This window comes from Anas platyrhynchos, chromosome 2, assembly GCF_047663525.1.
Source record: "Anas platyrhynchos isolate ZD024472 breed Pekin duck chromosome 2, IASCAAS_PekinDuck_T2T, whole genome shotgun sequence".
NCBI lineage: Eukaryota > Metazoa > Chordata > Aves > Anseriformes > Anatidae > Anas > Anas platyrhynchos.
The window spans coordinates 159,509,131-159,534,414 of NC_092588.1; the positions used below are offsets into that span (position 1 = coordinate 159,509,131).

At 60.7% G+C, this 25,284-nt stretch overlaps 1 protein-coding gene across 4 annotated transcripts in view; it reads left to right on the forward strand.

Annotated features, from left to right (window-relative positions):
- AGAP3 (ArfGAP with GTPase domain, ankyrin repeat and PH domain 3) overlaps positions 1 to 19,900 on the forward strand; it is a 117,767-nt gene extending 97,867 nt beyond the window's left edge. For all 4 annotated transcript variants that reach the window (XM_038173960.2, XM_072034061.1, XM_038173959.2 and 1 more), the window contains 7 exons: positions 1,954 to 2,127; positions 5,809 to 5,970; positions 15,964 to 16,118; positions 16,229 to 16,319; positions 16,799 to 17,021; positions 18,092 to 18,347; positions 18,609 to 19,900. In XM_038173960.2, the coding sequence (XP_038029888.1) occupies positions 1,954 to 2,127; positions 5,809 to 5,970; positions 15,964 to 16,118; positions 16,229 to 16,319; positions 16,799 to 17,021; positions 18,092 to 18,347; positions 18,609 to 18,836 (1,289 nt within the window). In that variant the 3' untranslated portion in view covers positions 18,837 to 19,900. The remainder of the gene's footprint in view (positions 1 to 1,953; positions 2,128 to 5,808; positions 5,971 to 15,963; positions 16,119 to 16,228; positions 16,320 to 16,798; positions 17,022 to 18,091; positions 18,348 to 18,608) is intronic.
- The last annotated feature ends 5,384 nt before the right edge of the window (positions 19,901 to 25,284 follow it).

A 25,284-nucleotide genomic window follows, 5' to 3' on the forward strand; every position in this document is an offset into this window, starting at 1 on the left:
CCAGGAGAGCAGCCTTGTCCCTGCTCCAGTGGCAGCAGGCTCCCTCCCACGAGGAGGCAAGAGGAGATGGATGCGGCAGTCAGGAGCAGAGCGCCAGCTAATTACCCTTCCGAGTGTGTCTTGTAAATTAAGGGCTAATTAGAGGCAAAGTCAGTGTCATGGTTTTACACGTGTTTCTGTGGCGCTGAACAAGGGAGGGAGGGGGAGCGTGCAGCAGCGGGGCTGGAGGCGGGCAAGGCGGCGGCACCGCGCTTGGGTGGCTCGGGGCCACGGGCACCCAGCCCCACGGCCTCATGCCAGCACTGCGGGGTGCTGGGACCCCCGGTGGGGTGCTGAGACCCCCGGCAGGGCAGGCAGCCCCTGTGCTGTGCAGTGAGGAGTGCCAGAGAAGAGCATGCGGTGAGCGAAGGGCGCGCGTGACAGTGGCACTGCAGTCCCGGGTCACCCTGCCCTCAGCCTGTGCCCTGGCCACCCAGCACAGCCAGTGCCCGCCGTGAGGGGAGGTCTGGGCCTCCCGAGCTGAAGTTCTGTGCTCCGCAGCCTCAGGCAGTGCTCTAGCACTGGTGACAGTCGAGTCGCATTTTTTAGGTTTTTGTGGAATTGGCAGAAAACATAGCTTCTTGTGCAATGATATAACACGACAGAAACATAACTTCTGGTACAGTAACGTAACAGAAACATAACTTCTTGCACAAAACCTAGGGCAGCACATGGGGAGTTTACCGTGCCCTGCTCTTTTTGGAAGGTCCTGCCCTAAGGTGCTGGAGGACAAAATGAAGCTGACTTTACATGACACAGGCTGGGTTGAATGAGCTACCCTGGCTGTAGCAGATCCAGCCAGGGATCTGCTCACACGAGGATTCATCTGCTGCCCTCCAGCCTGCTCCTGTGCCCGGCCCCTGTTTAAACACCAGCCCGGTGGCAGCAGCAGGCTGCGGGCTCTCCTCACCCGCTGGGCTCCGCAGCCGAAGCTGCTCAGCACGTCCTGCCCTCGGTCCTGCCCTCGGTCCTGCCCTCGGTCCTGCCCTCGCCCGTAGCCACAAGGGCTGTGCTGGGAGCCCCAGCTCAGCACCTGCGCCTGCAGGCATGGGAGGAGGACAGAGGACAGGTAGCGTCAGCACAAGGAAAGGGACAAAAGGGACGGTTCACTCGCCCCAAGCTCCCAGAGTGCTTGTTCTGGCAGTGGCTGGAGCTGAATGCGGGAGGGGGGGTAAGGTGCTTGCAGTTGGCAGGTTTGGATCAGTCCCCCTGGGGCAGAGTCCTCCTCCCAGACAGATTGCTGCAGCCTCAACAGCAGGGGTATCTCTGTGCAATACCTTAGAAATTGTGGATGTTGTAATCCTGAAACATTGACCCATTCTGAATCTGTGAGTGACCTTGTCTTCTATGGCTGCCTGTGGTCCCCAAAACATTCCTTTCCTGGGGGTTCAAGCTCCTGAGCTGCAGCTCAGGGGGGTTCTAGCCAGTGGGAAGAGGTGCTCCCATGTGCGATCCCTACAGATTGCTGCTCCCCTGCTTGTCCCTTTGATGTCCTCCATGGGATTTTCCATTCACTCCTGATGCCTCCAGCCAGGCAGGGTTTTTTCTAGGGACATGCAGGCAGTGAAGTTGAGAGAGGACGGGCACATGGGCTGTGGGGTGGGCTGGTGTTTGCCCAGGTGCCTGATGCTATGGTGGAGATTGCAAGCACACCGTGAACTCCAACTGCAAAAGCTGGCTGGAGGGGGAGGCTACGTGCCAGGACGCCTGGGGTGTCCCTCTGAGAAGTGCTGTGTGCTGGGCAGTGCCCCTGGCACCTCTGGCACCACTTGGTAGAGATGAGCCAGACAGAGCCTGTCACACAGGGCCACCTGGGGAGCGTCACATCGGGTGCAGGACAGCTCTGCCTTCTTCCATGGTGTCCTTCTTCCAGAGCAGCAGCTGGTCTGTGCTAACCTCGTGGCTCTCTTGCAGGTGCTCCCCACTCCACCAGCAGCACCTCCCTGCACTCGGAGCGCTCCATCAGCGGCATCAACCTGGTGGGCTTCAGCTCGAAGCCTGACGGCATGCACCAGCGCTCCTACTCCGTCTCCAGCGCGGACCAGTGGAACGAGGCCGTGGCCATCCCCGGCAGCTGCCCCAACCCCTGTAAGTAGCACTCCTGCCCCGTTCCCTCAGCTGCAGCAGGTTGTTCTGGTGACGGGGCAGTCCTGAGCCCAGGGGTTGTGCAGGGGTGTCAGATGCAGCCTTTGGGAGCTTGCTGGGACTGTCCCACCACCATGAGGGTCAGCCAGCAGCGTCCAGGCTGCAAGGAGCAGCTCTCCAGCAGGGCATGGTGAAGGAAGGACCTCTCCTTCGCGGCAGGACTGCTCTGACCGCTTTCCTTTGCCTGCCCCCCTCCTGCCTCACTGTGCAAGGAGAAACCATCGCTTTCCCCCATCTCCGCTCCTCGTCAGCATCCCCCTCTGCCAGGTTTTGGGGCAGTTGAACGAATCGGAGTAATTCCTGTCTCTTGTGCACACACTGAGCGCGTCCCGCCCCCTCCCCCCACGCTCACTCGCTCTCTGTGATGTTTCAGGACAGTTGAGTGAATTAAAATAATTCATACATTTCCCAACGTAGCCACTTTGCCGAATTGGAAAATAAATGCTTTTGTGCTGCATTCATCACTCCTTCGTTCCTGGCTCTGCCGCCGCACTAAAAAAGCAGTTAAATGCACATCAAGAGTGGAGGAGCCATTTCCATGCCTGCTCGCCCCTTGTAGTTCTCATTAGCGCGGCAGCCGCCCCCCCGCTCGGTCCCAGGGGCTTTCGCAGTTTAAAGAGAGCCTCTTTATGATCATTACCGGAGTCCGACTGTGCGGGCGCCATTTGCAGCTGAGGAGGCTCCTCATTTGTAACTGTGAAAAACTATCAATTTCAGCGCGCCTGATGCAGCGGCTCCATCATTGGCCCCATCAGCTCCCTGCTGGAAGCGAATTAATCAGACTGTTACTGCTGATGGGGCAGCGCAGGCGACGGGAGCGGAAGGGCGCAGCTCTGAGCATTAATGTGCCGCCAGCCCCCCCGCCCCTCGCCTCGGACACGGGGCGCAGCCGGGCCGCCGCCGCTCCTCCAGCGCCCGAGGAGTGGGGCGCAGGGGGGGCTGCTCCCTGCGCTGCTCTGGGAAGGGGCACAGCCCCCCCCATGGGCAGGGGTGCGGGGCACCCCACGGCCTGAGCCCCACGGCAGGGCCCCGCAGGGCTGCGCTCTGTGTTCTGCTCCCCCTGGCTCTGGGGTGTCAGAGAACCGGGAGCCAGCCTCTGCTCCCCATCCCCAGGGCAAGCTGCCTGTTTCATGCAAAGCAGCCACTGACGGGCACACACGGAGCTGAGATGCTGCCACCTCTTCCCGTGACGCAGAGGGGTGAAATGCCAACTCCTGCTAATTGTGCCTCGAGCTCTGGTGGCTTCTTGACCTGCTCTGCGTGGGTCCTGCTGTGCCCTGCTGTGCCCCAGGGCCAGGCTCGCCCTGCTCTGCTCTGTGTTAGCCACCCAGGGGTGTCACTGGCTGAGCTGTGCTGAAGGGGCCGCAGGTACGAGGAGCGATGTGCCCAGCTGTCCTGGGAACCTCCTGGGGCAGCATCAGCATCTGCTCACAGCTCCTGACTCTGAGGAACACTTCTCTGCTCAGAGTCAGAGAGGTTCCTGGGTGCATGCAGAGGGAGTGGGCTGCCTGCTCCTCGAGATGTGCTGCCTCCTCCTCTCGCACCCTGGCAGGCTGATGGCAGATGTAGAGGTCAGCGCAGACGTGCCCTGGTGCAGTCCTTGTTTGTCCTTTATCGGGCAGCCTCTGCAGCCCACCTGGGGGGACCCGGGGCTGCCGTAAGGCAGCTGGTTCGGAAAGAGGAACCAGGAGGGTGCTGCTTGTGCACACGGAGGGGTTCCTGTGGTGAGATGGGTGCCTGGAAGCCCTAGGGTGGGTTGGTGCAGCTCGCTGCTGTCCTGCTGGGGAGAGATCCATTTCTGATCTGGAGGGTGCACGTTTCCTTCTGCCCCTTCGCCTGCCATGGGCCCTGGCAGCCCCCAGCCCCCAGCTTTTTGGCTTTAGCTGCTGGGCTGTAAGAAGAGCAGGGACGTGGGAGGTGTCAGGCTCGTTGCAGCCTGCAGGCGCATTAGTGGAAGCTGCAGAAGGACCTTCATGTGAAGCCTGGAGGGGGGCAGGGTGCCCGTGGTGCACGGTTTGGCCCAGGGGTGTCATGAGCAGGTGGGCAGCAGAGTCAGGCTGGATGCACCACGGGTAGCCTCAGACAAGAAAGTTCAGGTCCCCTTTGACATCCAGGCTGGGAGATGAAGGTGCCTCACACCTGCTCCACACATAGTCCTGCTGAAAGCATCAGCAATACATATTTATAAAATGAACTCTGGTTTTATTAGATTTCTCTCTCTTAATTGTCAAGGGTGAGCTATTTCCCTGTGGATAAATAACAGAAACACCCTGATAGTGTGTGTCAAATCCAGCAGAAACCAGAGATGGAAAAGCTCTGACACCACATCCTCTCCCAGCCGTGTGAGGGGGGCAGCGGCTGCACCCAGACCTCAGCATGGGGCAGCTCCTGGCTGTCTGTAGCCCTCTCTGCCCCCACTGCTGGGCTTTCATCTCACTGCAGCGAGATGGACCAAGTCCCTGGGAGCCAGCCTGGCTGAACCGGGCTGAAAACAGAGAGCGGAGGCAAGGCTGGAGTGGCACAAGGGCTTGCCAAGCCCTGCTGCTGGAGGGTGCTGCCCTTGTTAGCCACCGTGATTGCTTTCTTCCTTTCAGGTGCCATCAAAAGTGGGAATGGGAGGTTGGGACTTGATGGGAGATGCCAGGTTATGGTAGAGAGCTGCCCAGGACGGAGGCGGGGTGGGAGCAGGGTGTCCAGACGTGCCCCGGGGGTAGGTGGATGCTGGAGAGACAGGAGTGCATTTCGGAGAGGGTTAACAGTGCAGCAAGGGCTCCTGCGCCTCGTTGCCTTCCCCGGAGTCTGCATTTTTATGCTGATTGGAAGCCTGCGCTGTGTGTGCTGCTGAAATTGAATGTCAGGCTTTTGATTTTGTTGCTGGTCTCTAATGAAATTTGACATTTAATGGTGAGTGCAGCGGCAGCGTGTGTGTGTGTGATCGGAGCTTGATTAGCGCGCTCTAATTGACAGTAATTAGGCAGCTCCCTGATTGTTTCTAATTCTGCTATTAATTGTAAGGAACAGTATGATTGAGGATAAATTTGGTGCGTTGCTGCTGGGGATGCAGCTTCTTCAGCTCCGTATCGGAAGCCTATTGAGACCATCATGCTTAGGTTCCTGAGTGTGGCAACCCCAGTCACCCCGTCTGGCGGAGCGGTGCTGGGGGGACCGCTGCTCCCACAGCACTGGTGTGAGTCCTGGGGCTGCGTCTGCACCTGGAGGGCCCCGAGCACCTCCCGGGCTGCCCCTTCCCAGGGTGCAGGCATCGCCCAGCGGGTGCTGCTGCTGCACCATGTGCACTGGTAATGCGCTGGCCGGCGTGCCCGGTCAGCGTGCCCCAAACACATTGGTGCCAGCGCTGTCCCCGTCTTGCCCGTCCCAGCTGAGTCCCTGTGCAGAGCAGCTCCAGGCTGACCCTGCAGAGGGACCCTGCTGGCCCTGAGCTGGGCCGGCTGCTGGAGCTGCTCCTGCCGCAGGGCTGTGTGTGGCTCCTGCCCTGCCTCGTGGGGCCGGGTGGTTTTGAGCCCTGCAGAGCACTGCCGCTGTGTCCAGGACACTTGGTTGTCTCTGGGAGGAGCGGGCTGCCCCTGTCTTGCTGTACGTGACTTTCTTTGTCTTTGTCCCCAGCTAACGGCACCGCCGATTCTCTCAGCTCCAGCCCGAACATTTCCAACGCTGCCAGCCCCAAGCTGGAGCCGCCTCCATCACCGCATGCGAACAGGAAGAAGCATCGCAGGAAAAAGAGCACAGGGACCACGCGGCCCGATGGCCCCAGCACAGCAGCAGAAGGTAGGCGAGGCGCTCTGCTCCCCGGGGGCAGCTCAGTGCGTTGGGCACCAACACCTCCTGGCGGGGGGCTCGGGGCACTCCGAGTCCGAGCTGGCTGGTGCTTTGGCAGGGAGCAGCAAGCAGCCCTGCTTGATCTGCCCAGGGCTGCTCACCTGCAGTGCCTGCAGGACTGCCATCGTGCCTGTGGCTGCACAGACTATTAGTGGCAGCAGTAATTACTAACTGTGGTAGGAGAGCTGGGAGCACACCATAGAGTTCAAGTGTGCTTAACTGCTGAAGGTGTACAGACAGTTTCTGCCATAAAGCCTGTTACGGTTTGCCTGTAAATTTGCCACACTTGCACCATTTAAAAGGCCTGTGCTGTCCACCTGCCTCGAGCTGAGGGTTTTTTGGAAAAGTTATCTGCTTCAGGAAACCAGCTGAAGAAGTATATATATGTTGCTTTGCCTATGTGAGAATTACTGATGGTATTTCTGCTGAGAAATGTTGGTATCTCTGTGATTTCTGAAGAGGGACTTGAAGCTTGGCAGGGAGCTTTGTGAAAAGTCATCCGTATTTGTCCAGGTAGAGAACTTGGCCACCACGTTCTCCAAAGCCTGCATCTACGGTTAGGTGCTGTGGAAAATGCAGTCCTCAGGCTTTAAGATTCGATTTTGCCCTCAGTCACTGTGTCCCACAGCAGCCAATATGCTTTTGTAGTAAAACAAAATAAGGATTTAATTGGGATGGCTAAAGATGGGGAGAGGGATTAAGTACAAGCTTTTGAAACGAATGGCCACTGTAAAACAAAACAGAAAGCAGAGCCTAGCCTATGTCTAACAACGCACACTGCAGCTGTCCTGGCGTCTTGCTCCAAATCACAGCTCAGCCTGTAGACAGTGTCCAGGTTTCCTGTGCTAGAACAACTCTTCATCAGTTCTCCCTCCTAGAAAGATTGTGGTGCTGATCTGCAGGGGAGTTCAGCAGTTCTGTTCAGTATTTTCTGTTGTAGTTGAGCTTCACCTCAAAACTGCTGAGTTTAGAGAAGACTTTCCCTTCGTGGTGGTTGATTCAGACATCCTGAGCAGCTCACAGAGAGCAAGAAGTAGGATTTGTACTTACATGTTGTTAAGCTGATACTTTTTTAAGTATGGATAGGTGTTGACTCTTCAGAGGTTTCACTGCCCTTCCCCAGGTCTGTCCTCGGTTTGCAGTTCTCAGTCCAGTACTTTGACCAGCAGAGAGCTGTGTTCTGTACGTATCTGAAATGTGGGATATCAGTGGGCAATGGTCTTACACCTGCACATGAGACTACGAAAGTGTGCCAAAGTGCTGTGGTTCACCCCATAATTTGTACTACAAGAGAGCATGGAAATACTGGAAAGAGTTGTAAAGAAGGTCCCAAAATGCAGCTGGGGGTGGTTGATGTATTTATGATGTGGACATTAAAGTATCCCGCTTGCTGGGAAGAAGATTGAGAAGTGAAGGACTGGTGTTACCACAGAGAAGTCTGGTAACGTGGATCAATTAGGTGTAGCTGGTGGTGGCGTAAGAAGGTGCAGAGACTGAGATCTGAAGTTACACAAAATGAAATACAATTTCTTAGTGGAGAAAGTAATTACAAACAGGTACACTTTTATAAGGCGGTGACGCAGACCCTGTAATCAGGACAGCTGATTGTTGCCCCCTGCCTTGGCTGCCCAGTCCAGCCTTCCCTGTTTTTCTGTCATTCCACGGGAAGTTTTATTTCAGACACATGCCCACTTGTGCTTTCCTTCCCTGTTTGTCAGTGTCTTTGGGTCGTGGAGTGACTGAGACTGCACATAGTGACGGTGCTGTGCCACATAACGTGTCCGAGGGCATTGGGATGTCTTCTGCTCCTCCCTGTCCCGGTCCTTGACCACGGCGTTGTGCTGGGCAGTGATACCCAGGCCCTGTCTGGGGTTGATCATTTAGAACCCTGCCATGCGTTGGAGTGATGTATTTTTTCCCTACAATGTGCTCTACCTCACATTTATCAACACGGAACGTCATTTCCCAGTGAAGTGTCAGTTACCTCACCTCATTTGTCACTGCGCACACCTTGCGCTGCTCCTGCCAGAAGCCCCTGGCACCAGAATGGGGAGCAGGAGAGAGATTTGCCCAGGGACCTGCCCAGGGACCTGCCCAGGGACCTGCTGGGACGCGTGGCAGGGGCTGCTGAGCCTGCTGCAGCACGGTGATGGGGAGGGAGCGGTGAGGACGTGGCTGCGAGGAATCACCATGCATGGCAGAGGCATGCCCACATCACGGGCATGATCAATGACTTATGTCATGGGCTGGTGTCCACAAGTACGTCTGATTCTTCACTGAAGCTTTTTTTAGCTGCTTTTGAACATTTACCAGCAGTTTTTTCCCAGCAGGATCAGCTGAGCTTTTTGCTTTCACACGGTCACCAGGGTGAAAGTGCGAGAACCGCTGTGCAAAGAGCAGGGCTGCCGCGCTCTGTGGTCGGGCTGGCACACGCGGGCACCCCTCCGGTGCTCGTGGTGCTGCGGCAGGGACGGTGCTGGTAGGAATGCCACCCTGGGAGGGACACGGGGAACAGCCCGGGGGACAGCAGGACGCCCCAGGAGCCTGCCCCAGCACCGTGCCGGTGCAGGGATCAGTCACTGCCTCCAGGGGCTGACCAAAACTCCTGCCAGGAGACCTCGCGGCCACGCCAGGGGCCAGGCTCAGCTCGCCGTCGCAGCCTGGCCGGCGGCGCTGTCCCGGGCACAAGAGCTGAGGGGCAGGCGGCTCGGGCTGCAGCCAGGCTGCCTTGGGGTGGGCCCAGCCCAAACCTGCGTGTGCAGGGCACGAGCGCCTCAGGTTAGCATCCTGGGAAAGTTGGTGAGGTCTGGGGATAAATTGCCATCAGTTTATCTCATTTAGGAGGTAATCAGAGCCAGGGACGTGCGGAGCAATTGAATCTTAGTTGTTCTGAAGTATCATAAATCAAACGAGCTGTTGCTTTTTTACATGGTCGCATGTTAAAGAGAGCGCAGTGTCAGGCTGCTAGGGAGCATCAGCAAACTATGGCAAGCGTGGTATTGGGCTGCCGGGGATGTCACCAAACCCGGGAGTGCGGCGCAGGCTGTCAGGAAGCACCCACAGGCTGGCAAACGTGGTGTCAGGCTGTCAGGAGCGCTGCAGCCCCGGGGAAGAGCTCGTCACCGTCACTGTCACCGGGGTTGTGGCGTCGGGCTGCAGGGACCGCTGGGGAGGTCCCCTCGCAGCCACAGCCCAGCGCTGCCCCAGCACTGCCCTGGCCTGGCTCAGCCAAGCCCAGGACCCTGCTGCAGCCGAGCCGCCTCCGTGCCCCGCACCTCGGCCCCTTTTTATGGGGCGGGGGGCCCGGGAGCCACCGAGCATGTCTGACGGCGGGAGCACCTTCGCGACGCTCCCTACGCCAGCATCCCCATGGCTGCCAGAGCTCCGGGGATAATGAACTTCTCATGTGCTTAAAGAGTGATGCAGGGTGCATGGCGAGAAGCTGACAGCCCCTTAATGTGCTTCTCAGTGGCGGCCAAACGACGCGGTTTTGTCTTTGTTTTTTAGTTTTAAAACCCACGGGAAATTGATGGCCAGTAAAGAGTTGTGTTGGGGCGATGTGCGTGATTAATACCAACTGTCAGGGGCTGTCGGAGGCCGATCTCGGCGAGCTGGGAGCGCGGGGCTGAGCTGCGCTTAGCAGATTGCTGGGGATTCCAGCTGCTAGTGCTCAGCTCCCGCCTGCCCCACACAGCTTGTGTCACCCGCGCTCCCTTCCGCCAAGCCTCTTAATTCAGTGCTAACAAGTCTCTCCTGCTCGTTACAGCCCCTGCTCCATCCCGGCGGGAGGAACACAGCCTGTGCCTGGGCATCGCCGGGCCATGGCCGATCCCCGCCTCCACTGCCCCTCTCCTGGGGTCCCTGGGGCCCTGTACGGCTCCGCGTTGCCCCCCAGGAGACCCTTGTAGGTGCACCCCTAACACGCCGGTGTCTGTTGCTGTGAGCACACGCCACGAAGCCGTGCCATCAGTGCCCTCCATCCCGGTGTCCCCAGCACACGCATGCTGTGTCGCCCTGCTGGTGCTCAGCCCCACGGTGCCGCCTGCGCACCCTGCAGCAGGTACCCAGCAATGACACCCCTGGTCCCTGGGGTGACCCCCCGGTGTACCCTGCATCCCCCAGGAGCATCGTCCCTTCCTGGCTACGTTGGCTTGGCTGCCTTTGCTGTCCGTCCCCTCCGTGCACACACGCACACGCCTGGTGCCCCAGAAGGTGTTCTCGGTTGCCCGGCTGTGTTGGTGTCTGTGCGGGTGTCACAGCACAGAGCCCCCCCAGCCCTGCTGCCCCACACGGAGCCCCGTGGGCAGGGCGGTGGGAAGGCTGCAGCTCAGCCTGGGGCCCTGCGGGGGTCTGGGGGCACTGGGACAGAAGCGCTGTGGGGTCTCCATCGCAATGTTCTTGCTGCGGCTCTCCTGGCGGCTTGTCGCTGTGGAGGGGGCCTGTCCCCGTTGCACTAATACAGGTTAGGAATATTGGGTTTAATGATCTGCAAAATGAGGAGGCAGCGAGCTGACATTTACGAATGGTGCTGCATCCTTCTCTTCCCAGACGCCTGCTAATTTGTTGATATCCCAAACACCTCATAATGATGTGGTACAGTGGCAGCTTGCAAACAAGCATCCCGAGGCTGGGGGGCCTGCTGGCTGCCCAGCTCCTGGACACCTCACGGACTCAGCAGCATGAGAGCAAAGCTGGGCCACTGCCAGCAGGAGCAGCCCTCGGTCCCTTGCCACTTGCCACGCTCTGAAAGTGTCCCCTGCCTCCTCCCGGGTGACCACCCCACTCCCCAGGGCATCCAGAAGAGCCTCTGCTGCACCAGCTCAAAGGGAGAACGGATGGGGTGAGGAGAGGGCAGCATGGAGGAGAGACTGGAAGTGGCCGGGACACGGGGACAGTGGAGGTGGAAGAGGAGACGGCTGCCCCGGGAGCAGGGCATGGCTCAGTACGGCCATGCCTTGTTTCACTGATGCTGGGGGGATCCTCCACCTCCTTCCTGGACCTGCTCTGGCTGGGGTGCACAGGGAGGTGTCCTGTACCATCTCACACTGTCCCACACCGTCCTGCACCACCCAGCATGGATGGGGCTGCGTCTCCGCTGAGGGGGGCAGGAACCAGCAGGGGAGCTGGCTGCCAGGGCGGGCTGTCCATGCCTGGAGTGCTGGCTGGCAAGAGCTCCCTGCTGCCAGCCTGGGAAGTGCTGCCCTGTGTCCTGTGCCTGGCGTGGGGAGTGCAGGGCAGCCCTGTGCCTGCAGTGCCGGGGGAAGCATGGTTCTGCCGTGCTGTGGGTACGTCTCTGTGCCTCCCACCACGACTGGAGCAGCATCACTCCCTCTCCTCTGCCCTCGGTGGGCTCCTCAGCGGGGCTGTTCCCTTAGCCTCTTCCTTCCCCCCTGTGCTGGTTCCTGGCGCTGTGTGCAGGATATCTCAGTTCTCCTGTCTCTTCCCCAGCCCCACGGTGCTCTTCTTCTGGCCGGGAGGGGATGCTTCCTCCCAGGGCTGGCGTGGTGGTGGTGGGGGCTGCTGGCTTCCCTGCTGAGGGGTGAGCCCTCGAGGCTGCTGCACAAGCCCTCCAGCCCTCTCAGCTTGGTGACTCGGCTGCTGGTTGTGTCTGGATGCTGCTTGGCCCCGTCCCGTCCCGGCTGCCGTGAAGTGCCCTCGTTAATTTTGCTCTCATTTGGAGCACTCATTGCTGGGCAGCGTTGGAGCTGGGTCAGGGGGTTAACACCCATTAGCAGAGCCGGCTCGCACCGTACTCTGCTCAGCAACTCTTCACGGAGCTCAGTCTTTAAAACATCATCAAAAAATCATCAAGAGGGAGAGAGACAAGCTCGTTCATTTCCACTGCCCACTAATTCTAATGGAGCTGGCATAATGGACTCCCACCAGCACGCCTGCAGGCAGCCTCCGGCCAGGGAGAGGGGCTCTGCCTTCAGCCAGGGCCAGCCCTGCCCCTGCCCCAGGGCACAGGGAAGGACCCGGGGCCTTGCCCTGCTGCTGGCAGTGCCAGGCGCTGTCCTCCCTGAGCACACGGCACAGGGCTCGCTGCCAGATCTGTACCAGCAGAGGTGTTGCGACTCCTCCTGTCTGCCTCATCTGCTTTGTGCTGCCCGTTCACCTGGCCAAAAACGCCCCCGCCGCATCAGAGATCTGTGCCGCTCCCCAGAGGAACCTGAAGCAGCCCCGTGCTGTCCCAGAAGCTGATGTCTCACCTGATCCAACTTGCGCAGCCCCTCCAGGTTGCTCAGGAGCCTGTCCCAGACCACCTGAGAAGCCGGCTCTGTGCACCACGGGAGCCGCCGAGTCCTCAGTTCACTTCCCAGCTCTGCCGGACCCTGCCTGTGGCTCTGCTGCTGTCACCCCGCAGCTCCCTGCTCTCCTCCCAGAGCCGAGCTGCTCCCAAGCCTCCGGAGAGCTCTGGTCCTGCAGTGCTGTCCTGCCCTGCTGCAAGGAAAGGAAAGGGATGTTTTCTCCTGCGAAAAGGCCCCTTGGTGTGGAAGAAAAGCAGTTGTCCTTTGTTAGTTCCTCCAGGGCTGTGCTGAGAGCAGCAGGCCCTTTGTTCAGAGCAAAGCTGGAATCCACGAGGCACAAAGGAGGAAGGGGAACAGAGGTCTGGCAGTTTGTGATGCCAGCACCAGGGCTTTGGGCTTCGGACCACTGCTGGGGGCTAGGGCCAGGGAACTCCAGGGCTTCAGGATGCCCCCAGCTGCAGCAGCAGGAACGTCTTCCCAAGGGGGGGCAAAGCCCCAGAAATCTCACTGTTATCCCGCTGTCAGGCACGGGCAGCCCAGCAGGAGGGCAGCACCTGCCCCACCTCATGAACATCCCGGGCACAGGAGCACGAGACTGGTGCCCAGCCCAGTGCAGCATCCCCGCAGAGCGGCCTCTGCCTGGGCAGGCACTGCAGAGCGGGCACGCATTGGCCTCAGCTCTACCAGGGAGCGTGCTGGTGCAGGAGGGCTTGGGCTGAGGTTTGTGCTCAGTGGAGAGGTCCTGAGCAAGCGAGAGAGAGGAACAAGGCTGATGGAGTCGCCTGAGCCCATGGCAGGAGCCACGAGCATGTCCTGCAGCCTGCCAGCCTGCCTGCTGCGCTCCCGTTGGCAGCAGCAGCAGCCCCGCAGCACCCAAAGAGCATCAGACAGCACCTCTGGGTCCAGGTCCTGGCTGGCATGGGCTCTGCAACACACTGACAGCAGCCACAGGTAGCTCAGAGCAGGGATGGGAGAGGTGTACTGAGGACAGGGCCCCATAAAGCAGGTGCCCTGCTAGCGGCTTTGCCGATCACTGCTCCAACAGGGTGGCCAAATCCAAGATTTTGGAACTGCAAATGCTCTCCTAAGCAGCTGGGCAGCCGCTGCTCCCCAGGGAGAGGTGCCACCCCTTCCTCCTTGGCTATTCATGCGTAGCCCCAGGCAGCATGAGATTGCAGCAAGGGGTCCTGCAGCTTTTGGGGCCGGGATCTGTGCTCTTGTACCGCCGGGTGGGCACAGGGGCAGGCGGCGCTGCCTCGGAGAGCTGGAGCGCAGCCCTGGACTGCGGGTCCTGCTGACAGGGCAAGAGGTGGGTGCAGCTGCTGGCTTGTGAGTTGGGCTGGAGCCAAGCAGGGGCCTGGGGACCCCTCTGAGAGCAGCCGTGGCAGGATCCTGCATCGCGGGGCTGCCGCTGCCGTCGGGTGCCCCCAGCCCTTGCCCAGGATGTGGCAGTGCTCGCAGGCAAGGCAGCGCTGTGGGAGGCAGGGGCAGGGGCAGTGACCTGGCTGTCACCACCCATTTCTTCTCCCTCTGTTCAGAAGTTACTGGATGTATATTTTTCTAGAATCTTGTTTTTGAGCTGGCATTTGCAGTCCTCAGAGCCCGCACAGCAAACATCCTTAGGGCAGGAGGCGTGCTGCCTGCAGGGAGCTCCCCAGAGCAGTGATTTTGTGGGGTCTGTTCAGTGGTGGGAGCTGGCGGGAGGGACAAAGTGCTGGGCAAGCTTCATCTCCCCGTGGGGCAGCTGCATCGCAGAGGGGATCAGGTCCGGCCGTGTGACCGCCAGCACCTCCTGTCATGTCCCCTGCTGCTGCCCCAGGCAGTTGCAGCCACGTTTCCCCAGAAGTCCCAAGCTGAGCCCAGGATGAAGTGCATGAAACAGCTTCCCCTTCCTGGTAAGGGCAAACCAGCTGGCACTTCACCTGGAGTCCTTTGGTCCTCCCTGGAGGCCAGGCCTTGCATTCCTGCACCCATCGATGCCATCAGCACTGAGACCCCCAAGCCCCCTCAGGTGCTGCTGGGCTCGGTGCAGGACGCAGCACGCAGTGCTCTCAGCAATGGCACGGGGCAGGCGTCTTCCCAGCAAGGTTTCACTTAGGTTTCAACCCCCAAGAAATGCAAGCTCCTGAGCCTGCTGTGAGGAGCATGGCACTCTCCACCGGGGCACAGCAGCAGGAGCAGCCTTCTACCTTCAGGTGGCTCTGCAGTGAGCAGGAACATGGGTGGAAAGAGAAGAGGGGTGGGTGCTGCGCCTGGTACGTGCTGACGCCTGCGGTGGTGCCTCCAAAGGAGGCAAGAGCCGAGCAAGGGAGGAAGGGCTGTGCCTCCTCCCTCCCCCGTTAAGCTGTCCTTCCTCGAGGAGCCTCTCCGGGGCTGCAGGCGTTTTCGGAGGGGGTGTTTGTGGATACAGCCTGGTTCAGCCCCCGCCAGGCTGCCCGGCGGCCCCCAAGGCGTGCAGTGCCTGTGGCGGGGCAGACGGGACCCGGCTGGCAGCCGCCTCCTGCCTGGGCACTGCGGGTTCCTCCTGGCTGCCCCTCGCAGCGGGGCACCCCCCTGGCACCCCCCAGGTTTGCCCCGCGGGACCCCCACCCCCTGCCTTGCCGCGGACCAGGCTGCGCCCCTCGGCCTCTGCGCTGCCTCTGGAGCCGTGCAGTTGACTCCCTGCTTTTAATAGAGAGCTGGGAAGGCACATTATGGAGATGAGGGTGTTATTTGCATAACGCTAATTAGGTAATTACAAATCATTTTGCTATGAGCTGAAGCGTGTGCTGTGACATAACGTTTATTAGTCATTCCATTCAGGCCCCGCTTAGTTAAGTCATTTACTGCACTAACTACTGAAGTTGGCAATAAAAGGTAAATGCTGGTGCCTGGGTGGGGAGGAGGCAGCGCGCCCCACGTACGGCTCTTACCCCCTGTGGGGGGGGATGGCCAGGGCTGAGCCCAGCTCGGGCAGCCCGGGCTGGGAGGGAGTTAGAGCAGGCAGAGCAGCAGGCAGAGAAGACCGCGTTCTAAGCCTGGCTTTTCATCCTGCTTGGCTGTTTTGGGGCTATTTCCTTAGCTCCGGGGGGTCTAAGGGGCTTCACCAGGAACTCACTGCCCGTGCTGCCAGCTCTGCCACCCGCTGCCTGCGCTCTGAGCCCCCCGAGCACACAGCAGGCAGCCTGCGTCTGTACCTGGCCTCTGGGTGCCTGCACTCCGAGCAGCCTGTGGGGCTCAGCAAAAATGCTCTCCCCGAAGATGAGAAGTCAGGAGTTCGGTTCCACGTGTTTCACAGCTCGGGAAGGTCTTTAATAACGAGGCTGCCTCTTCTGGGGCTGCCTCTTCTGGTGGCACAGAGCCTGGTGCTGTGCAGAGCAGTGGCTGGGGGGTCATTGGAGCGGGCTGCCCCCGGGAGCAGCGGGGCTGTTGGGGCAGCAACCCGCAGAGGGGCTGCTCCCACCGCTCAGGAGGCCAGCAGCTTTCTCTGGAGGGTGGGACGAGCAGGGCATGGGGAGCAGGGCATGGGGAGCAGGGCACAAGCAGCTCAGTGTCAGGGCTGGGCAGAGCTCCGGGCCCTCCCTGCAGGCTCTGCCTGTCCCAGCTCAGGACGCTGCTGGCCGTGGCCTGCCCGTGGTCACTGCTGTCCCCCAGGGACCACCACGTGCAGCCCTCTCCTTCCCTGACCTGTGCCACGGACGCCTTTCTCTTCCAGAACCGGACGAGCCGTTTGAGTTCATTATCGTGTCCCTGACGGGCCAGACGTGGCTCTTCGAGGCCTCAACATCTGAGGAGCGAGAGCTTTGGGTCCAGGCCATCGAGAGCCAGATCCTGGCCAGCCTGCAGGGCTGCGAGAGCAGCAAAAACAAGGTAGGAGGCCTCGGCCAAGTTCTTCTGGTGCTCCCTGACAGCCTCTGGGGGTCGGTGAGAGCACAGGGGGGGCAGCCTGGCCTGAAGGGCTTCCTGCAATCTCCTTGCAGGCTCGGCTGGGCAGCCAGGGCGACGCGCAGGCCATGCAGGCCGTCCGCACCGCGCGTGGGAACAGCTTCTGTGTGGACTGCGATGCCCCCAGTAAGAGATAGAGGGGAAGGGAAGGGAAGGGAAGGGAAGGGAAGGGAAGGGAAGGGAAGGGAAGGGAAGGGAAGGGAAGGGAAGGGAAGGGAAGGGAAGGGAAGGGAAGGGAAGGGAAGGGAAGGGAAGGGAAGGGAAGGGAAGGGAAGGGAAGGGAAGGGAAGGGAAGGGAAGGGAAGGGAAGGGAAGGGAAGGGAAGGGAAGGGAAGGGAAGGGAAGGGAAGGGAAGGGAAGGGAAGGGAAGGGAAGGGAAGGGAAGGGAAGGGAAGGGAAGGGAAGGGAAGGGAAGGGCCCTGTGGCACTCACCCACCTCCGTGCTGGCCTGTGGCTCCTTTCTGACCATCCTGGGGTCCTTGCTCCCTGTGCTGCTGGGGGCCCTGCGTCTGGAAGGGAGCTGGTGGGGTCACAGGGGGACACAGGCCAGTGAGCCCATGCTGCCCTTAACTCTGCCCCACTGCTCCCGGTCTCGCCACCTGCAGATCCAGACTGGGCGAGTCTGAACCTGGGCTCCCTGATGTGCATCGAGTGCTCCGGGATCCATCGCAACCTGGGCACGCACCTGTCCCGCGTGCGCTCCCTGGACCTGGACGACTGGCCCAGCGAGCTGCTCATGGTCATGACGGCCATCGGCAACGCCCTGGCCAACGCTGTGTGGGAAGGGGCTGTGGAAGGCTACCCCAAACCCACCCCTGAGAGCAGCCGGTAAGGGAGGGGGGGGACTGCAGAGATGCTTCTCAGGCAACCACACCGGGAGGCTTGAGGGCACCAGGGAGGTTGGCAGCAGCCAGACAGCCCAGCGGAGAGGTGGGCAGGAACCCACAGGCTGCTCCAGTGGCTGGGTCCTGCCTGCTGTCCCGACACCAGGAGCCCTCTGCTGCTTCCCCCGTGGGCCCGCAGGGCTCCGTGGCCAGCCGATGGCACACGGTGGCTGCTGGAGCCACGGCCGGCTGCAAAGCAGAAGGGGTTAACAGAGCCGGCTTGGCAGCACCGTGTGGGTCTCAGGGGTGCATCCCTTTCAGGCCCTTGTCTGTCCCTATCGGAGCGACTCTCCTGTCACTCATCCCGACAAGAGCCCATTCTGAGGCTTATCAACGGATAAGAGCGGGTCAGGGGGCGGCGGCAGTGAGCATGCTCGGCGCGGGGCATTGATGGCCGCCCGCCAGATGCAGATGGATAGAAAGGCAGCAGATAGCGGCGGCACGGCACGCATCGATCCACCCGGCCCCGCAGCCCCAGGCGGGACGGACGCTGCCGCAGCCTTTGTTTGCACCAGGCGAGACGGCAGCAGCGATAAGGCCCTCCCGTGGCACGGGGCTGCTGTGCGCAGCAGCTAACCTTTTCTTGCCGCTGGCCGAGGCCCGCACGCAGGCACGGGACAGAGTCCCCAGGCTGGCACGTAACGGACGGGCAGGACAGCGTGCGGGGTGCCAGTGTGGGGTGCGGGTGTCCCTGTGCGGAGTGGCAGCGGTGGGGTCGGGCTGTGGGATGCGGGCGCTGTGTGTGCAGGGCCCTCAGTGCACAGGGCACAGCAGGAGCCCTAAGAAGGTGCAGTGGGACCTGTGTGTGTCAGGCCGGGGTCTGGAGGAGTGTGACACGCACAGGGCCCCAGTGACAGACGTGTGTGTGATGGGACACAGCAGGGACCACGCAAAGATGCCTGCGTGTGACACACACACTGCTGGCACGCGGTGCATTTGGGGTAGCGGCGCTGGTGCCCGGTCCCCTGCGCACACAGCACCCACTGGTGACAGTGACGGTGTCCCACCTGGCAGGGAGGAGAAGGAGCGCTGGATCCGGGCCAAGTACGAGCAGAAGCTGTTCCTGGCTCCACTGCCCCAGTCGGACATCCCGCTGGGGCAGCAGCTGCTGCGGGCAGTGGTGGAGGATGACCTGCGCCTCGTGGTGACGCTGCTGGCACATGGCACCAAGGAGGAGGTGAATGAGACCTATGGGGACGGAGACGGGCGCACGGCACTGCATCTCTCCTGCGCCATGGCCAACGTGGTCTTCACACAGCTGCTCATCTGGGTAAGGCAGGGCCCCCAGCCTCCACCGCGGCCCTTCTGGCCCTGCCCCGGTGCTTCCCTGCCCCCAGGTCTTGGGGATACCCCTTGTCCATCCTCTTCCTGTGTGTTCCTGCAGGGCACTGCCCTGGCCACCCTTCATCTTTCCCTGTCTGCCCGCCCTAGTGCCATGGAGCCCCTCTGCCGGTGCCAGTGCTCTTGCTGCACCAGCCCCGTGCCCACGGGCCTCGTGGTACTGCTGACAGCCTCTTTCTCTCCTGCACAGTACGGGGTGGATGTGAAGAGCCGGGACGCTCGGGGCCTGACCCCGCTGGCCTATGCCCGGCGAGCCGGCAGCCAGGAGTGCATCGACATCCTGCTGCAGCACGGCTGTCCCAGCGACAGCGCCGTCACCACGCTGACCCCCAGCCTGCCCCGCCGCAACACCAACGCCAACAACAACGCCTGCACCACGGTGCTGGCTGAGCTCGGCTCCAGCCCCAGTGCCGTCTAGCTCCCCTCAGGCCCTCCACTCACCGTGCGGCTCCTTCCAGCCCTGCTGGCGTCCAAGGCCACCAGAGCACGTCCAAGGGGCCGCTCGCTGCACCCGCCGTGCTCATCCTGCGCCAGGCCCCCTGTTCTGGCTCGGGCAGCCAGCAGCACACTACTCTTTGCCTGGGTCCCGTGTATTCTGCCTGTGCAGCTGGAACGGGGGAGCTGTGCAGACCCAGAGCTGTCAGCCTGCAGAGGTGCCCCACAGCCGCCAGGATGGGGGATTCAGTACACCCTGTTCTCATGACCGGTACAGGGGGAGGAGAGGCGGTTTCTGTGTGCCTCCCCACCACCACACTCACTTGTAGATAGTGCAGTTTGGGGATGCTGCCCTCCTGCACAGCCGGTACTGGGGGTGGCGGTCGCTGCACCTGCTCTCTGGGCAGTAGGGCAGCTCGGACACGTCCCTCCTGCCCTCCTGTGCTGTGCACCCCAGTGCGGGGGGGCAGGTGGGGGCAGTGGTAGGTGCACGTTTCTCCACCACCCCCATTTGTTCCTCTATGCTTCTGGCCAGTAGAGGAGGGATCCCCTCGCTGGTACCGCTCCCCTGCGTGCTGATGTAAAGGGAGCATCTCTCTCATGCAATCCCATGGACATCGACCTTCCCAGCCTCCCTGGTGACCCAGAAGGGCAAGAGGATTGTCACCCTGGGCCCCCCAGCTGTGTCTGTCTGTCTGTAGAGTCACTGTCCCTCCAGGTTCAAGCCCCAAAGCCATACACAGTGTCTCCAACAGCACATCCCCACTGGCTCCTGCTGCTGCCCAGGCGGGGCTGGACTCCGGCTGAGCAAGAGGAGAGAGGAGATGAGCATCTCCCTTGTTTTTGGGCCAAGCCTGCAGCTGAGTGCTGGAATTTCCGAGGCTTTGGACGCTGCTGTGGAACGTCTCCATCACTCGTGTATAAAATGTACATTGGAAATATTTATATGGACACTCTGTATATACTGTTTCTTTGCCATGAATTGCCCTGTGTGTGTTACCTGCAGCAAAGGAGATAAAGGCCAATAAAGCAACCCACCTCCTGCCAGCCTGGCATTTCCGCGTGCTGCTTTTTGGGCCTCCAGTGCAGCCTCCAGCATGTTTCTTCCTGCTTTGAGGAGCGCTGGTGTTTTTTCAGCCCAGACTGGCAGACGACCAGCCCTTCCTCCTCCAGCTCCGGAGCTGGTAACCAGCACGCTGGGCTGAGCTGGGCCCCCCCGTGGCTGTGTCATGGCATCCCCGGGTGCTGTGGGATACCACAGGGACGTGTTCCAGGGGCTGTGCAGTGGGATTGGGGACGGGCACATTACAGACGTGCACTGGGCAGGGGACACTCCAGATCAAAAGCGCTGGGACCAGTTGGTCCCTCAACACAGTACGGCGAGTTTAAACAGAGGTGGTTTGGGGCTCCACGGGGATCCATTGACCCCCCCCTTGCCATCCAGGCTGTGCACTGTGCCATGCTACGGGCTGGGCACTGGGCTCTGGGCTAGGGCTGGTGGTGCTGGGAGGAAAGGATACATCAGGACACCCCCCGGACCCCCTGCCACAAGTGCTCCACCGCAATCCCCTTCCAGCCCTGCTCCTCCTCCATGGCAGGGGCTGCCCCACTGCTGCCCGCCGGTGGTGGCCCAGGCCCTTCCCCCGGCCCATAGCTCATCTCCATGTGTGCCAGCGTCCTGCTGCCGGTCCCCATCCCGGTCCTGGCACGGGTTCTGACTGTTCCCAGCAGTGTTCAGAGCCAGGCCGGGCTGTCCCCAGGCCCACGCCTGCCCCTCGTGCCCGGCCCCCCGCTGCCCGGCGCACACCGGTGCCTCCACACGCGTGCCCTGGCCCCGGCCCCAGCCCGGTGCTGGGTTTGGTTAATTTCCTGGCGACTGCATTAGCGGGAATGGAAGCCGAGGGACGGCAGCTCCTCTGGGGCCCATTAATCATCCCCCTCAGACAAGCTGCCTTGATTACAAGTGGCAAGAAATTCATTAGGGCTGCGGCTCTGACAACTTTTATCTGCGCGGCTGGATCTGACTCATTAGGCAGCCAAATTAAAGCCATGATGGGCCCTGATGAAATTCACTGCTTGTTTATCTTGTGCGATCTGATACATCTGCCCATACATCATCTCCCGCGCGGGATCCCGCCCGGCCCAGCCCCGGCGCCTCCCTTCCCATCCCAGCCCTGCCCCAGCTGCCGGGGTGCCCCCGGCCCGGGCACGTCCTGCACCCGGCTTTGTCCCGGGGCTGAGGGCCTCAGCCCAGCCCCTCGCCTGTCCCCACACCTCACCTCCAGGGTCTGCCCTGAGGCCGGTTCTGGGCGCTGTGGCTGTGCTGATGGGGGCCATGCGAAGTCAGTCCTGGGGCCACGTGGACATGAGCAGCCCCCCAAACCCTCCGCCCCCCGTCCACACGGTTCCCATGAAGGTGTGCGGCCACCCCCCAGGGCCCCCACAGCCCCGTTCAGGTTCCACTGATGATGGCACCACCAACCCAGCCCTGCTGCTGCCCACATCCTGCAAATGATCCCCGGGGAACCAGGGGCTACCCCTCTGCTTGTGCCAGCAGCTCCCCCACCATGGCAGCGGCACTGGGCCCCAGTATTATCCCACTGCACGAGCCCATCTCAGCCCCAGTATGGGTTCGTGTGGTCCTGGGCTGGGCTGAGACAGGAGCAGCTTGGGGGGGTGCCAGGCAGGGCACAGGCCACGCTCTGCTCCTAGTACAGCCCTGCACGGCCAGGGGCCTTTATTGCCCGCAGGGACCACAGCAGCTCCTTGGCAGCCACACACAGACGCTGCCGCAGCCAGCCTGCACCACGGAGCTGCAGCAGAGGCTGCGGAGGGGTGCAGGAGCTGCAGGGCAGGAGCAGGGGATGCAGCTCACACCATCAACATGCCCGTGGTGTGCAGCCCCAGGATGGAGGCCCTCTATGCCTCTGTGGTGGAGCAGCACGCACTGCTGGCACCGGCCCCATGGGGCATGGCTGGCCTGCAAAGCCCCACGGGCCCTGTCCCAGCCCCAGCCAAGCTGGGACATCCCCACAGGGCAAGGGGGCGGCTGCTGCTGAGCCTTGTCCAGGGCTGCCGCTGCATCACCCTCCTTGCCATGAACAGAGGTGGGACCTCGTGTGCTTCTGCAGGGCAGAGCTGAAGAAGCTGCAGGGGAAAGCCACCTGCACCATGAGCGGGCACTTCTTTACTGGGACAGAGCACTGGGACAGGCTGCCCATTGAGGCTGTGGGATCTCCTTCTCCGGAGATACTCAAAACCCACCTGGATGCCATCCTGCACGAGGTGCTCTGGGTGATCCTGCTCAGCAGGGGGGGTTGGACTGGGTGATTTTCAGAGGTCCCTTCCAACCCCAGCCGTTCTGTGATTCTGGGCACCAGACACCACTGGACTCAGACATCCACTGGGGCAGCAGTGGCTTGGTGCTGCATGGCACAGCCCCTCCAGGATGCAGCTGTCCCCTGGGCCATCTGCCTGATAGTGCCCTGTGGTGCTATCCCCACCCTCACCACAGTCCCTGCTGGGCTGTCCCCGTGCACCCAGCGCCACAGAGCTCCCCAGCACCCTGTGTGCCCAGCTGCAGTGTGGCTCCCTGCAGTGCAGCAGCGTTATCGCAGCTGCCTACGTGATACCTTGAGGAGTCCCGGGGGTGAGGCTGTGCCAGCAGAGGCTCTGCTCTGTGGCTGCAGCAGGCATCCAGCAGGATACAGCCTGGCAGCTTGTGTGGGTATTTCGGGGTGTGTAGGGGCTGGAGATGGGAAGCAGCACAGAGCCCAGGGCTGAAAGCATGGGAGAAACAGGACAGCAGGGGTGAGGGATCAATGACTGGGCCAGCTGCTTGTTAATTTCAATGGGAACAACAAACCAGGCTTTTTGCCCCAGCCTTATGTCCCATGAATTAATACCGGATACCCACAGAGCACCTGCACTGTGCTGACTACCTAGAGGCACATTTTCAGGCCCACCGCGGGGCATTTCCCAGCCATTTCCCATGGTCAGCGATGGCAGCAGGGTGCCCAGGGGTGCTCCCTGCCCAGGCAGCTCTGAGGCCGGGCAGCCACGGGCAGCCTGGGTCGGGCACGAGGTAGCAGAGCACCCGCTGGTCTGTCCTGCGCAAGGCTCAGGGGCTGTGCAGAAGGTGGACATTTGCTGTGCCAGGGCAAACCCGTCCCAGCCCTTTTCCAGAAAGATGCTTGTCCCAAAGGGCTCTTCTGCAGGAGATGTTGGTGAGCTGCCTTGTGCAGGTGCAGGCTGCAGGGACAGACCCGGTATGCAAGAGGTTTGGAAGGGCTGGGCAGCACTCAGCACAGCCCTGCGGGTACCGCTGCTTGCTCAGACGTGGGGCTGAGCAGCTCCTTCAGGGCACTGCACCCTCCTGTCAGCAGCACCTGAATGAACTGGGGAACAGAGGCTGTGTGGGGTGGCACAGGGAAGGAGTGGTTGAAGCAAAGTCAAACATCCCAGCATGTGTGAAAGCCCAGCTCAGCACAGCGCCTGTGCAGAGAGCTGCAGGGGAGCAGCCCCGTGTCTGGGGGGCAGCACTGGGAGCTGGCGGGGGGGGGAGCTCTGGGCAGCACCCAGTGGGTGGGTGCGGGGGCTGTGGGCAGCACTGGCTGTGTGCAGAGGTGGTTTTACAACAGCTGGCCAGAGCAGAGATCTTTCTGCTGCTCTGCACTTCTGTGTTTCCAGTCAGCTCTGCTCTGAGAGCTGAGGCATGACAGTGTCCCAGCTCCCTGGGTCTGTGCTTGCCAGGATCTGCCACCAACACACCCCACTACTGCACCTGCACCCCCTGCCCATAACTTCCCCTCGCTTAGGTGGATTTGGCAGCCCTGGCTGTGCAGAGAGCATTGGGCACAGCAGGCACGTGAAGTGCTTCACAACTCACCCAGCGCCTGAATGAGCCACGGCAGAGCAGTGTGGCTGTGGTCCCTCTCACCGCCCAAGCCCCAGTTCCAGCGTGCCCTTCACAACTTCCTACAGGTCTTGGGTTCTTTCCCTTTGGTGCTGAAGGCACACCCACCAGGAGTTTGCTACCAAATCCCCTCTGCAGCTGCACCCTGAGCTCTGCAGGTGCTGCAGGGCTGGCTGTGGAGGCTTTGCAGGCGGTCAGAGAGCTCCTGGCCCTTCCCTGGTGCCAGGCTGGTGGGAAGCGAGGTTGTTCCTCTCCTGCCCATGTACCCTAACAGAGACAATTTCTCCCCATGGGAGTATAGGTTCTCTGCATTGCAGGAGTCTTGCAGTGATGACACCCATATTGCACGGTGTAATTTGCCTCGAAGGGTGTGCCCCAAGCAGCTGGGTGCATCGACCTCCCACCTCCCCCAGGCTGTGCACCCTTGCTGCAGAGTGGGCACAAGTGTGGTGCCAGCCGTTTCCCCAGACCTTGGCCAGGCACTCCTGAGAGTCCAGGAGCACGGTGAGCAGCTCCCTGGGGACACCCCCCACACACACACACATCCCCATGGCACAGGCTCCCTTGCAGGGCAGCAGAAAAGAGCACAGTGCAGCATTCCTCTGCCCTGCACCGGCTGCGTGTTCTGGGGTTGGAGGGCCCACAGCAGCCACTGCTGCACACCAGCTCTGAAAATAAAAGCACGGCATGACCGCCTGGGAAGCTCCTCTGTGAGCCACTGGCAGCTCCGCTAAGCATCTGAGCAAGTCCTGGACAGGCAAATTAACAAACAGCAGCACCAGCACTGTGCTGTGGCCTAGCAAATCTTCATTCAACCTGTGAGGAATGTTTTAACAATTTAACAGCCATTTATAACAAACCTCACTGTTAGAAAATGCCGTGAACCATCTTTGTTGTATGGTAAACCTGGTCCTGAAAGGGGACCACTGAGTCAACAGATATCTCGTGGGACACAATCACTACGTCTTTCCTAGTTCTTTAAGAACCATTTTCTAGACAAATGAGTGAGCAGGTCTGTGTCAAATTTGCTCTTTTGTAAAGGATGCAATTGTCCTCACGAGGGGAAAATAAAGGTCTTGTATGTATATGTATATATGTAGAAACGTAGAAATAAATGCATGTCCATATATATACAATCTCTATGTAGCTGTATCTTCCTTTTAATGTCTGTGTGTGTGCATGTACATATGTACGTACCTACACATTTGGGTACCACATAACAGATTTTAGTCCCAGACACACGTCAGCAGACACAAGCTGATACGTGGGAAATTCCAGCTTGGTACAAGGAAAAACAAGCACCGGGAAGGTGGTCAGACACTGGACCAGGGGCCCTAAGACCTTGTGGGATTGCCACCCTTGGAGATCCTTGAAGTCAGCTGGACAAGTTTCTCAGCATCCTTAGCCAAGCAGGCTGGCTTTGAGCAGGAGCTGGAACAGAGACCTCCACAGCTCCCTTCCTACCTGCATGGCCCTGTCACACAAGGCTCTGTCTTTACTGCCCAGCTTTTCTTTG